General features: G+C 33.2%; 1 protein-coding gene across 6 annotated transcripts; it reads left to right on the top strand.

Annotated features, from left to right (window-relative positions):
* The first annotated feature begins 1854 nt into the window (after positions 1–1854).
* LOC138372366 (uncharacterized) lies at positions 1855–10805 on the top strand. Of its 6 annotated transcripts, none has more exons than XM_069337656.1 (17): positions 1855–2004; positions 2789–2909; positions 3421–3636; positions 4351–4473; positions 4719–4856; positions 5036–5233; positions 5547–5651; positions 5937–6166; positions 6506–6684; positions 7067–7160; positions 7556–7888; positions 8050–8167; positions 8594–8685; positions 9051–9252; positions 9388–9555; positions 9787–9971; positions 10249–10805. In XM_069337656.1, the coding sequence occupies exons 1-17, from the start codon at positions 1954–1956 to the stop codon at positions 10462–10464; spliced, it is 2769 nt and encodes a 922-aa protein (XP_069193757.1). In that variant the 5' UTR covers positions 1855–1953; the 3' UTR covers positions 10465–10805. The 6 variants fall into 6 exon arrangements, with proteins under 6 accessions (XP_069193757.1, XP_069193756.1, XP_069193758.1 ...); XM_069337655.1 differs by having other exon boundaries at positions 4707–4856; XM_069337657.1 differs by lacking the exon at positions 4719–4856 and having other exon boundaries at positions 10249–10804.
* Positions 10806–12140: the final 1335 nt, after the last annotated feature.

Genomic DNA, 12140 nt, shown 5'->3' with positions numbered 1-12140 from the left:
TTTATCAAGCTAACATATCCTAACACAACGGTAACCCTTGCCCTTGACTACATCCGATCCTATCTTAGTGACAGACACCAATATGTAACCATCAATGATACAACTTCTTCCACTCTACCAATTACCGTTGGAGTGCCACAGGGCAGCATCTTAGGACCTCTTCTATTTCTTATATAAACGATCTGCCTAATGTCTCTAATATTCTCAAACCTATATTGTTTGCTGACGATACTACCCTTATCTATTCAAACCTCAACCTACATACACTAAATAATGTTGTGAATAATGAATTACAAAAAGTTCACTTATGGATGTCAACGAACAAACTAACATTAAACATCGAAAAGACTTACTACATCTTATTTGGAAGCAAATCATCAAATGCAATTCAGCTACAGATAGACAACATTAACATCAGTAATAAAAATGATGGCAAGTTTCTTGGCCTATTCCTAGACAAGAGACTCAACTTCAGCACCCACATTCAACACATAACTAAGAAAGTCTCTAAGACAGTTGGTATACTCTCCAAAATCAGATATTATGTTCCTAACTCTGCTCTCCTCTCACTATATTCAACCCATCCTCCGAATAGACAGTACGTTTTAATACTAAGTGTAATAAGTACATTTTCATACTTACGTATTTAGTACATAAATGCACTTACCGGGCTGTTCCAGTTACCGGCTGGCCTCCCTAGAATATTCTCCCCGAAACGAGGAATACGTTTTCTTTAATGTAACGGGTGTGCTGTTTTCTTTTCTTAATTTTTGCGCATACTCAGTCAATTTTGCTTATACTCTTATACTCGGCCCAAATTTTGCCTTTATAATTTAAGGTATCATGAAAATTGGCCGCTTTTCAGGCAATTAAGCATAGCAGAAGCACAGTCACTGACATTCAAAGGAAAGAAGGAATGAGATAACTATATATATTACGATTTAAATCCTTCTAATTTTTGCTCGTTCGTCAATGAGAACTGATGCCAACGCACTGGCCAATAAACTGAATAATACTGGCCACTAAACAATAGATTGATTGATTGGTGATTGATGAAGATTAAGCCACCCAAAAGGTGGCACAGCCATGAATAGCCCGTAAGTGGATGCCCTCTCTGAGCCATTACCAGTATCAGTAGATGATACTGGAGATCTGTGGAGGTGCGATCGCACCCTGCCTGACGGGAGATGTCTCCCGTGACTAAACAATAAACTGAACCTATCATAAAGAAGAACGACGACCATTGACCGTCTAGTGCTCCAACAGAGTGTAACTGTAATTAACAATGCTCAAGTCCTGACTAGCAGTCAAATATTAATCCATCAGCCACGAAGCAGAGCGTCTCCCAACATCAACTCTAGTGCAGGGTCCTGTTGAAAAAAAATTCCGATTTTACATAGGTTTACCGTGACAGACACTAACAATAGTAGCCATGAAGAGGAAAGGAAATCGGCAGATTCTCGAAGGTTTGCCTGATATTTTCCAGCTATACAGTACTTTAAAAGAAAAGTTAACAGATGTTTGACTTTTATCCTTCTGTTTCACCAATATTTACCAACCATCGGGATGAATACTTATATGACACAAACTAGACATATTAGTATGAAAAAAACTAACAATTCTCCAAATAGTAGGACGTGATTCAGTTTTCATGGATATATTCATTTTCGGGTGTTCGACTTCAGTTTGGAAATATGAAAAGGCACAGTTTGGTGCATTCAGATGATAAAGCTTTATGACATTAATTACAAATGGCATAAGAAAGAAGCAAATATTAGTTATATTTAGAACCTATAACAGAAAATAATTTAAGTAAAACAGTTGATATAAAAATATGTATTTAATTAAAAGTTGTTAGTTTCATCGCAATGAATGTAAACATGTGATCATTCGTTCAAAAACAATAACACACGTGATCCTACATTTTGCAGTCATCGGGAGAACAAATCCTTCATGCAAACTGCACCTACTATCAAGAAGAAGAAGATCCTAGATTTGGGCATGGTATGTAAAGTTTTCTCGGCATTTATGTAAATAATTCCTTCATATGTAATATTTTACTAATTGAAAAGAATGCAAATGTTTCATTGCTGTTTAGTTAAATAATTTTCAAAAACTTGTTGCAGTATTAAAGTTTTGCTTGTTATGTGTAGGAAGAATATATTTTACTGCATATTGGTATACACATTCTAATACGTTTTTAGTATGCAGCATGTTGTTTTTATCAATTATGTTTTTTATAATAAGCTTCCTAGAAGGTTGTAACAGATCCCATGAGCACCACACCAGAAACAAATACCTATTTGATATTCCAAGAGTACGACTTAGTTAAACTAGAAATGCTTTACAAATCAAGGGACCTCGAATGTGGCCTTCCCAATTATGTTAAAGACTGTACCTCTCCCAACCAGTTTAAGTTAAAAACTAAGTACTAGCTAATTAACTCAATGTAACCTACCTCACCCCCAAAATGTCAACCCATCTCTTCTATTTAAAACAATGCTGTTTGTTGACCAAATTGTATTTTACTTTTTTTCTGCCATGTTTCACCCCCCCCCTCCCTTTTTTTTCCTTTTTTTTTTTTATTTTTTCTCAACACAATTTATACTTTAATCTCTTTTAGTATTAAGTTTTAGTCTTAGTGTTTTTCCTGCCCGAAACACTTTGCGTAATAGTGGCTTTAGGCATTGTATGTACTAGCTCTATCTATAAATCCATCTACTTTTGTATCTTACCTTGTATGTATGTACTTTACCTGAATAAATAATTGTATTTGTATTTGTAATAGGTAGATGATACAGAAAGCAGTACAATGTCTGTCACAAATCCTTTTACTGCGGCAGCATTAAGACCACAAGTCAGTAGAATAAATATGCCTGGAAGATCGACCCCAGCCAGCATACTAGCAGGTAAAAAAACATTTAATCAGCTTTTGACAAAATTACAAATAAAGATGTGTTATGTCATTGTGTTAGGTTAGCCTAGCTATTATTTCCAATTTGTTTTTTAATTTGTATTAGTATGCAGTACTAGGCTATTGTAACAAATTGGAATGTACAACGTCCAATATTTTTTTGGCAGATTCGTTCTTGGCTCCTGAAAACTATCTTTACTTACCAGATGTACCAAGAATAACTCCAGACAAAAATGATGGTATTGTTTATAAAATCATTTGATTATGGCCTTTATAATACATTAATATCAAAGTTTACAACCTTGTGTAATACAGTAAGTCTTTGTTTTAACAATAACAACAGAATTTTTTTTCTATGCTCAGCATAATTGGCTTGAAATCCATCATCCCATTATAATTTCTATCACTTTGATTATTGGTTTAGACAATTACATCAAAACATTTAATGTAGCTTCTCTTGCTACAGTTATAATGTATCCTATTGAGAATGTATATTTTTTTACCAGAAGGTCTCCAGACACTAGCAATTTTAGCTAAAGAGAACCTTCATCGTGAATATTTTAAAATAAACTCGGCTCTCCAGAAAAAATGTGAATATATGAAGCGAAGTTTAAATATTGAGAACCTAAATTATCTGAAGCCTTCAAACAAGAAAGGAAAAGGAGAAAATTACTGCAGGATTATTGAAATCAATCAAACACAACGTTCAAACTTATCAGAAGGTAATTTTTTATTTAGTTATTTATTCCATGACCCATGTTTGTGTGTTCCTATATCATAGTATAATGATAGGTTTAATTGCTAGTGTAGATTTCATTTTGCCTCAGACTTAAAATTATTTAGGTTTTTGGTGTTTTATTATTCAAAATTTGTTTATAGATAATCCAAGGTTATAGTCAACTTCTCCTTTGAAAACAGATATTTACCTGAATGCCACAAACTCTAGTAGCCTAGAAGAGTACAGGAAGCCCGCGGCTTGTCGAAATTCCCCCCATTTGCCTTTATGATCTTTTTTTGGGTATATTTAGAAATTCAGCACAGTTTTGGCAGTTACAGGTCTGGTGGGTAGGCAGTTCCATGTGTTAATAACCCTCTGGGGCAAAAATAATTTCCTGTTGTCAGCCCTACATTTTGGTTTGTTGAACTTGAAACCGTTGCTCTTTGTTTGTATTACATCTGAACCAAACTAGCCAAACTTTTTTTTATAATGTCATTGACTGCTTCATATCTGGCAATCTTTCCCTGTGTCTTATGACAGATTAGGCCATGGCTGCCATATTGGTCTGCCCTTGCATAGCCGCAAATACACCGGTGTTCGGTGGAGATAGGGGCAGCGATGGTCATAGACAGCAAAAAAATGTAGATAGTTTACAAATTAAAAATAGATAAAGTGTTGTGGAATTACCATACTTAAAGGTTGATTTTCTGCCAAACAGCCCTTCTGCCTGCTTCTCTTTCACCTCCACACATTCAAAGTTCTGACTTCTCAACTAGTGTACCAACATATACTCAAACATATTTACCAGCTGCAGAACAAACACCAAAATCATTGAATTCTGGTACGTCCCTATTTGAACTATGTAATGTTATATAATCTTAGTACCTAGTATCTACTATATATATATATATATATATATATATATATATATATATCATAGTCTAACTAACACATTACTGAAAGCTGTCAGTTGTTCTAGATGCTTATATAATATGTATAAAATACACTTTTATTTATTACATCTATTTGCTCTTGAAGATTTTCCTGACTAATTTAGAATCCCATATTTCAAAGTACTTGCTGCAGAACTGGAGGAAATTTATGAATCTCAAGCAAGCATTTCTGATTGGCAAAAAAGAAGAAAAAATAGTGAGATTAAATGGGGAGAACGTAGGTCAATGCTGTTTAGCTGGACATTGTCAAAGTTGGGTGTTCCAGATAAAGGTAAATAACATCTTTAGTGTGTAATTATGGATAAATTTCAATGTAATTATGAAATGCATGATTAATGTCAATCTCTGAATACACTTAGATGTTTGTCATTTTTAAACTTGGTATACAATATTTCTAAATCCAATATTACCATTCAAAGTACATAATTACATTATTTTTTGGAAAACCAGGCAAATGTTGTGTACAATGTAGAAGTTGTGAGGCAAGCATAAAATGTGAAGACTGCTTTCATTTTTTGTGTCATAAATGTGATCAGCAGCAGCATTTTGTAATGCCTTTCCACCAGCGATTCTGCTGGAAAAATGGGTTCTTCGAGCCTTTAGACCCAACACAAACTGTGTGTTCAGATGGGAATGTCATTCACTGGAGTAAGTAATGTACCTGTAGTCTGTTTCTTATACTCTCATTTCTATCCTGAACCAAGCAGTGTTTTAAAATTTTATTTAGTTCATGTAATTTTTTTAGTAGTTTTTGTATTGGTCATTTTCCTCATTAATTATTGATTACCTCATTAATTACAGATTTTTAGTTAAATAAATGAATTTTTATTTGTTATTAAATATAAATCTTTCATGTAACTCCAGTTAATGCTAAAAAAATTATTAGTAATTTAAAATGTAATGATTGAAACATGTATTTATTTTGCTGCATAGCTGATCTTGTAAATTTAATTGTTACCAGAGCCTGTTGTACCAGCACATCCACCTAATTCCTGCCCAAACTGCAGTGAGAGCAAGTTCACAACTTTAAGCTCCAATAATTTGTGCATCTTTGTAACTTTAAGTGGTAGGTTACTTTAAGAAACATTTATTTGATACTAGTATTGGTAGCTGGCATTGCTCAGGTGACCGAGGCTACAGTCTTCATCAATATAACCATTTATACTTCACTCTCTTTACCACTGTATCTTCACTTATGAAGACGTATTTATATCACATACATGTACGTATTTATAACCATACAGAGACTTGTTTATGGGTTGGTTTACACATATATTGATAGCCACACTTGAATCCCTTGCCAAATAAAATTGTTTTACTTCAATTTTTTTTATTTTTTTGTGGGGGGCAGGAAGGTATGATCTGTATACCCCAATATTTAGGTGCAAGTGCGGATATGTAGATGAAGAACTTGGGAAAGCCATGCACCAGTCTGGATTTTATTCAACTGGAAGAAATAGTAGCACTTTCTACAGCATAAATCTATTGGATTCCTGGCATTTTCTCAAGAGAAGCAGCCCTGGAACTTCTCTTCAGGCATTAGTTAGTGCACTGGAATTATTTGGTGCTTCTCGAGGGCGTGTAAGTTTTCATACCATTACTGTTTTAATAGTGCAAGTATTAAATTGGTGTATAAGCTTAAAAACTAAGTTTGTTACTAAGCAAATGCAGTGTCATTATTTAAGAAATAGGGTTAAATATTATTAAATTAATAAATAGCATGAATATTCTAAATATATATTTTATATATGTCTAATATCATAAGAAATGGAAATGGATTACCAATCTTTAACAATTTCTCTTTTTATGTAATGCTCATGTAAGTATATTTTCATTTCCTGCAGGTATTTATAGTCTGTTGCTTAACATGCCACTGCTTGGCACTTTTTGATAATTACTTACACACATTTTACATCTTAGCATGGTCCCATCAATTTTGAAACAACAAAAAGAGTCTTCTTTGAATGGCGTTTCCATCAGTATGAACTTGGGAGAATAAAAGGAGAATTTGACAAGGGGTGCCCTGCATGTGATACAACACCTGTGGCTGTACATATTGATGGCAACAAGAAACTGTATCGTTACAACAAAGTTGGGAGGTAAATATTCAAGTTAAAATATTTAATGCTGCTCATTATTGTTAAGGTATAATGTAAGGTGTAGTAATATGTTTGTAGTACTATAAACACAGCACTGTATAATATTTATATAGTGTCATGCAACTTTTAATCAGAATTTTTTTAATTGTTAACTGATTACACCTTTATTACTTGCCTTTCAACTTCAGTTAAATTTTTTTATTTGGACTAAGGCTTTACTAATTAAAAAATATTTATTTCACTATATACATTCATTTAGAATAGGAGGGATTATGATGTGAATGCCAGCTTGGGTAGTTGAATTAGTTTTAAGTGAAATGATGTTTAACTGTCATCAAAATGTCTCACACTATGAACATTCATTAATTTAATATCATTCCAGAGGGATCAGAAACTCATATTATTCTGGTGGTATCTTCGCTTGTGACAAAGAAGTTCAAGATCACGTTTCCACTATTCAGAACCTTAAAACTCAAGTAAGAATATTTTTACATCTGTTCGAAAGCCTAAAAATAGATTTTCAAATAGAAACCTAAGACCTAATACCAGGTTTTTACCCATACGATATTTGAAGAGTACCTTTATATATTAGCTTGAGACATTATCAATAATGTATATTAATTGGATGGTTCCTAACTATATCATGTTAAAAAAAATCTATAAAATATATGGAATGCATATTGAATGATGAAAAATATTACATAAAAAAAATTACATTTATATATGACTAATATATATATATATATATATATATATATATATATATATATATATATATATATATATATATATATATATATATATATATATATATATATATATATATATATATATATATATAATTATATATAATTTTACTTTTGTCCAACAGAGTAGCCATATGTGTGGAGTGTCGACATTGAAAGCTGCCAAAAATAAACCTGTTTCATTTAGAAGTTTGGATGAAACTGGCATAAGCATGGCTTCCTGTCGACATGGAATTATTCTTGCTGCATTAAATATGTATCAGGGAGAGCTCTACAGTTATGCCCACTATTTGCAAATGAACCGTTTACAAAATGTGTCCTTCATATGCCAGGATATCATCTGTAAATACTGGCCATGGGCCTTAAAGATTTCATCAAGAGAACAGAAGTTCTCACTTAGGCAAGGAAAGCCTTTTTTAGGAGTCCTACATGCCAAAGGACATTCTTGGTATTGTCAGGTAAATAATCTAATACTGTAATAATATTTTGACTTCGTTTTACTGTAAGTTGGAAAATATAATTTCTTTTAAACTCTTATATGTAAGGATTTATCTATGTTAAATGCAAATTGTTAATACAGTAGGTAGTTTTTAACAAACGTTATGCTATTATGTCAAAGGTTTTGTATGGAGGGCGGTGGCAAGAAGGAAGTGGCCTGACATCTGGGGAGGAGGCAGAGCAAGTATTTTCCTACCTTTCAAGATATAACAACAACACTAAGAACATGCTTAAAGCTGGTATGTGTTAATTTTTGTTTAATCTAGTTCTAAATTTTGTACCTTTCAATCAAATCAGTACAATGGTAATATTTGATGGTTATATATATCCAGATAATGTTATAAAATAATATAAGAATATAGGAAATTGCAGAAAGGCATTTTGGCTCATATAAAGTAGCATTATACTCATATGCAACCAACATATACATGTATAATCCTTGTTTGAAAAATCAAGTTGTCCCTGTTTTTATGCTTTCTTTCACATCCTGATATTTTTAATCTTATTACTCTACCACTATTTTTGAGTTCTTTGTTTCCTCTGAAATAACAATTAATTCATTCCACTTAAGACAGCATCAATATCATCATCCTTTTACTTTCCAATCAGTATTTTGAGACACACAGTATTAAGATGTTAATGAATAACTAAATTTATTTCCACAGAGCGTACAGAAGAACTGACAGAGGGGGCACTCTTTTGGAATCACAGAAAAATTAATGGAATGCCTCGGGCATTAGTTGCCAGATTCAGAAAGGTATTAACATATGAATTGTTCTATACAATGAAAATATAGAATTATATATAAATATACAATTGTTCTATACAATGAATCAAGTGTATATACATGTTTTTATTTATCTTTAATCTTATTATAAGATACTAATGGTATTTTCTTCTCATAGACAAAGTAAAATTGGATAAAAACCCACTTGTGTATTTGGGAAATTTATGTAAAGAATTACACCAAGTCTTTCACACACTCCTTGGTGCTTTGTCAAGGTCTGAATCTGAAAAACACATACTCAGACCTTGACAAAGCACTAAGGATAGTTCAAAAGACTTCGTTTAACTCTGAACATAAATTTTACAATAAATATGATGGCATTTATTTTTAAATAGGCCACAGAGACAGCTGCAGCAGTTTCAAATGAGATTCACAGGCTTAATGTCCCAGAATCTGTTATTGAGAAATGGAGATCAGAATTACTGATCATTGCAAGATCCTTAAATAACAGATCCTCTGCCAATAACATTGAGCATACGATCGAGGCATATGGAGAGAATATAAGGCATCGCAAAAATCAGATTACCACTTATGCAGGTAGACATTAATTGCTTTTTTGTTTGTTCACTGAAACCTAAACATTAATACAGTACACAGTTGTTAAATTAGTTTTTCTATGTAAAATACTATTGGTGCAAATCAAATATTTGATAACAACCTGAAACTTTACAGTTTCATCTAAAATGAGAGCTGTATTGAGAAACAAAAATGAAGTTGAGAAAAAAAAACTACGAGATCTCATAAAAATCTACAATCAGAACCATCCGGATTTGTCTGAAGCAGATGTTTTAACAGGCATCCTTCCATGGCACAATTTATTGCTTCATCAAAACACAAGTGGTATTTACACAAGATCTAATGATTCATTAGTTTTCTCAGCATTTTCAAATATTTATATATTATTTGTATTAATATTACTTTTATATATGGAAAGACTGCAATACCATTAAATTGAGTTTGTTTTCTAAAGGTAAATTTTATAGATACAATTTTTAATGATGTTTAATTCACAAATGATTCCCATTATTATAATTTGTCAATCACATACTGTATTTTCATTTTGCATTATAGTGTCCCTGACTGAAAAAAGAAGTGCAGTGGAAAAGTTTGAGCTCCAGAAGAGATGTAGAGAGGAGGAATCACTAACCATTCAAGAAATGATAACATGGTTACAGTACTACAAAAAGAAAAGGGACAAAATATCCGAGTATATTCAAGAATTACAATGTGATTCTTTCCCTTCATGTCTCTGCAAGGTAAGAAATTCAAAATACTTTTTGCAATTTAGATCTTCAAAACACTCAACTCACTTAAATGTGTTCAATTAGTCAGAGTAATATTGCCATCACCTTTCACATTTAAACTATGAAACACTTCAATTTTCAAGAGTGGTACTGTGGAGAATATGGCTTTTATTATTATTTGTATCCTTTTGTTTTACTTAATCTATACTTTTATATATTTGCATTATGTACAACTAAATAGGTACAGTATATATTTGACTCTTAAGATGTTTTAAATATTATATTCCAGGATTCTAACACGTACACCATTGAAAACCCAATTCTGTCAGAAGAAGAGAAACGTGGATTATTGGCTCTTCTCAAGCAGGGTCAAAAGCAATGTGCTGACAAGCTTACTGAAGCCAAACATTTATTTAGTTCCTACCAGCCAAATGAGGTCTATGAGCCTTTCTTGGAGCTCTTAGAAAGTGATGAAGATGAAGACATGTATTTACAAAATGAATAGATACAAATGAACAAATCCACAAGGGCCATGATGAGGGTTCGAACCTATGTCCGAGAGGATCCCACACGAGCCTTAATGGACTGTGTTACGACATGGCAAAAGAATTCCAACCGGGAGTTCAACTGACCTCAATCGTAGATTTAAGGCATCACGCTATTGTGATTTCTGTGTTTAACAAATAGATACAAGATAGGCTTTTAAATTTTTAAATTTCTACTTACTTACTTTTGTCCTGTTGCTTGGTTACATGAATTGACCACACAAATTATGTTGCTTAGTTACAGAGATTCTTATAACTACATGAATTTTGTTGTTCATTTATGTGCCTCTAAAAATTTCCACTGCCACTCACAGGATGGGTATGTTGTGCATAATAAATAAACTAAACTAATATTTTATATGCATATACTTTTGTCTTTTAATACAATAAAACTGGATTACTGTATATTAAAATATTTTCCTCATGCTGTGTTTTTCTCAACCCTCTGAAACTATCACTGGAAAAAAAAAAAGTGGTAGCCAAGAGGAGGATTCGAACCCCTCACTTGGTACTCTCAAGCTAGCACTGTAGACCACCATGCAACTACTTTGTGAAAATTAATGCCACCTGGGATACCACTGAATCCTCTGATTAAATCCAATTCTCAATGATACATCACATCAATATGATTTCATAATACAAAGGCATGCATACTCTCAATATAAAATACCTTAAACACTCGAGTGTTGTGTATTGATGTGTGATTTAAAAGTTGAGTAGGTATGGAGGACAAGTACTGGGCTTTATTGTTTGGGATGGTAAAAAATCAAGTCAAAATGTTTATTCAGGTAAATGTACATACATAGATGAGTTACAAACATAATGTTGGATTTATAGATAGAGCTAGTGCATACAATACCTAAACCTATTAATGTGCACAGCGTTTCGGGCAAGGTTTGGGTGTCACATTTCATGATTGCTTGAGAGGGGAAGGAAAGAGAGAGAAATGGGGAGATGGAGGCAACGGGTATTTGAGGCTGAAATACGCAGAATAGAAAGCTTTCAATAGAAATAGCAGCAGTAAAAATTCGTCCTGAAGTGTCATAAAGGACAGGGGTCGTAAGAAGACTTTGAAAAGACTGCCTACAGATATCATCAGGACTTCCAACCATTCGCCGTGCTGGAGGACGAATGAACGTCGTCATTCCTTCATTTTCTAGTGTGTGGATTGGTCAACATAAGGGAGGAATCCTGATTATATGTGGCATATTTAGTCGAGCATACAGACGTATGTAGGTGAAACCTTGCTGAACAATGGTGTGAGTTGAGCGCACTGAGAGTCGGTACAGTATCTCGCAAGTGTGTTCTAGACCACACTTGAAAGTAGATTAGTTAATATTTGCTATTCTGCTGCTTATATGCTCTTGGCAACAAAGTAAGGTGTAGTAGAGGGGATAGTAGTAATAATAAGTACTGCAGAGGGCCTATTGGCCCATACGAGGCAGCTCCTATTATAACCACCGAATGAGAAGGAGATAGTAATAAGAATAAGAAGAGGATAGCAAGGGAGCGTAGGAGCAGACAATGAACAGAAAAAGGGAGAAGAGAGAAAGTTATGTTCTGGTCTTGTGCTTACACTCATGGTGGGTAGAGTAAATAGTTCCGTGATTTGGGTGTTCATGGCAGGTTGTTCTAT

The sequence above is a fragment of the Procambarus clarkii genome, chromosome 38 (genome assembly GCF_040958095.1).
Source record: "Procambarus clarkii isolate CNS0578487 chromosome 38, FALCON_Pclarkii_2.0, whole genome shotgun sequence".
NCBI classification, from domain to species: Eukaryota; Metazoa; Arthropoda; class Malacostraca; order Decapoda; family Cambaridae; genus Procambarus; species Procambarus clarkii.
This window is presented reverse-complemented; position numbering and strand designations above follow the sequence as displayed.

Bases quoted from the DNA above. Each gene is read 5' to 3' on its own strand.
- LOC138372366 (XM_069337655.1), top strand. From the start codon at position 1,954: ATGCAAACTGCACCTACTATCAAGAAGAAGAAGATCCTAGATTTGGGC. The intron at 6,685-7,066 runs GTAAATATTCAA...ATATCATTCCAG, and splicing joins CGTTACAACAAAGTTGGGAG to AGGGATCAGAAACTCATATT. The intron at 8,686-9,050 runs GTATTAACATAT...ATTTTTAAATAG, and splicing joins TAGTTGCCAGATTCAGAAAG to GCCACAGAGACAGCTGCAGC.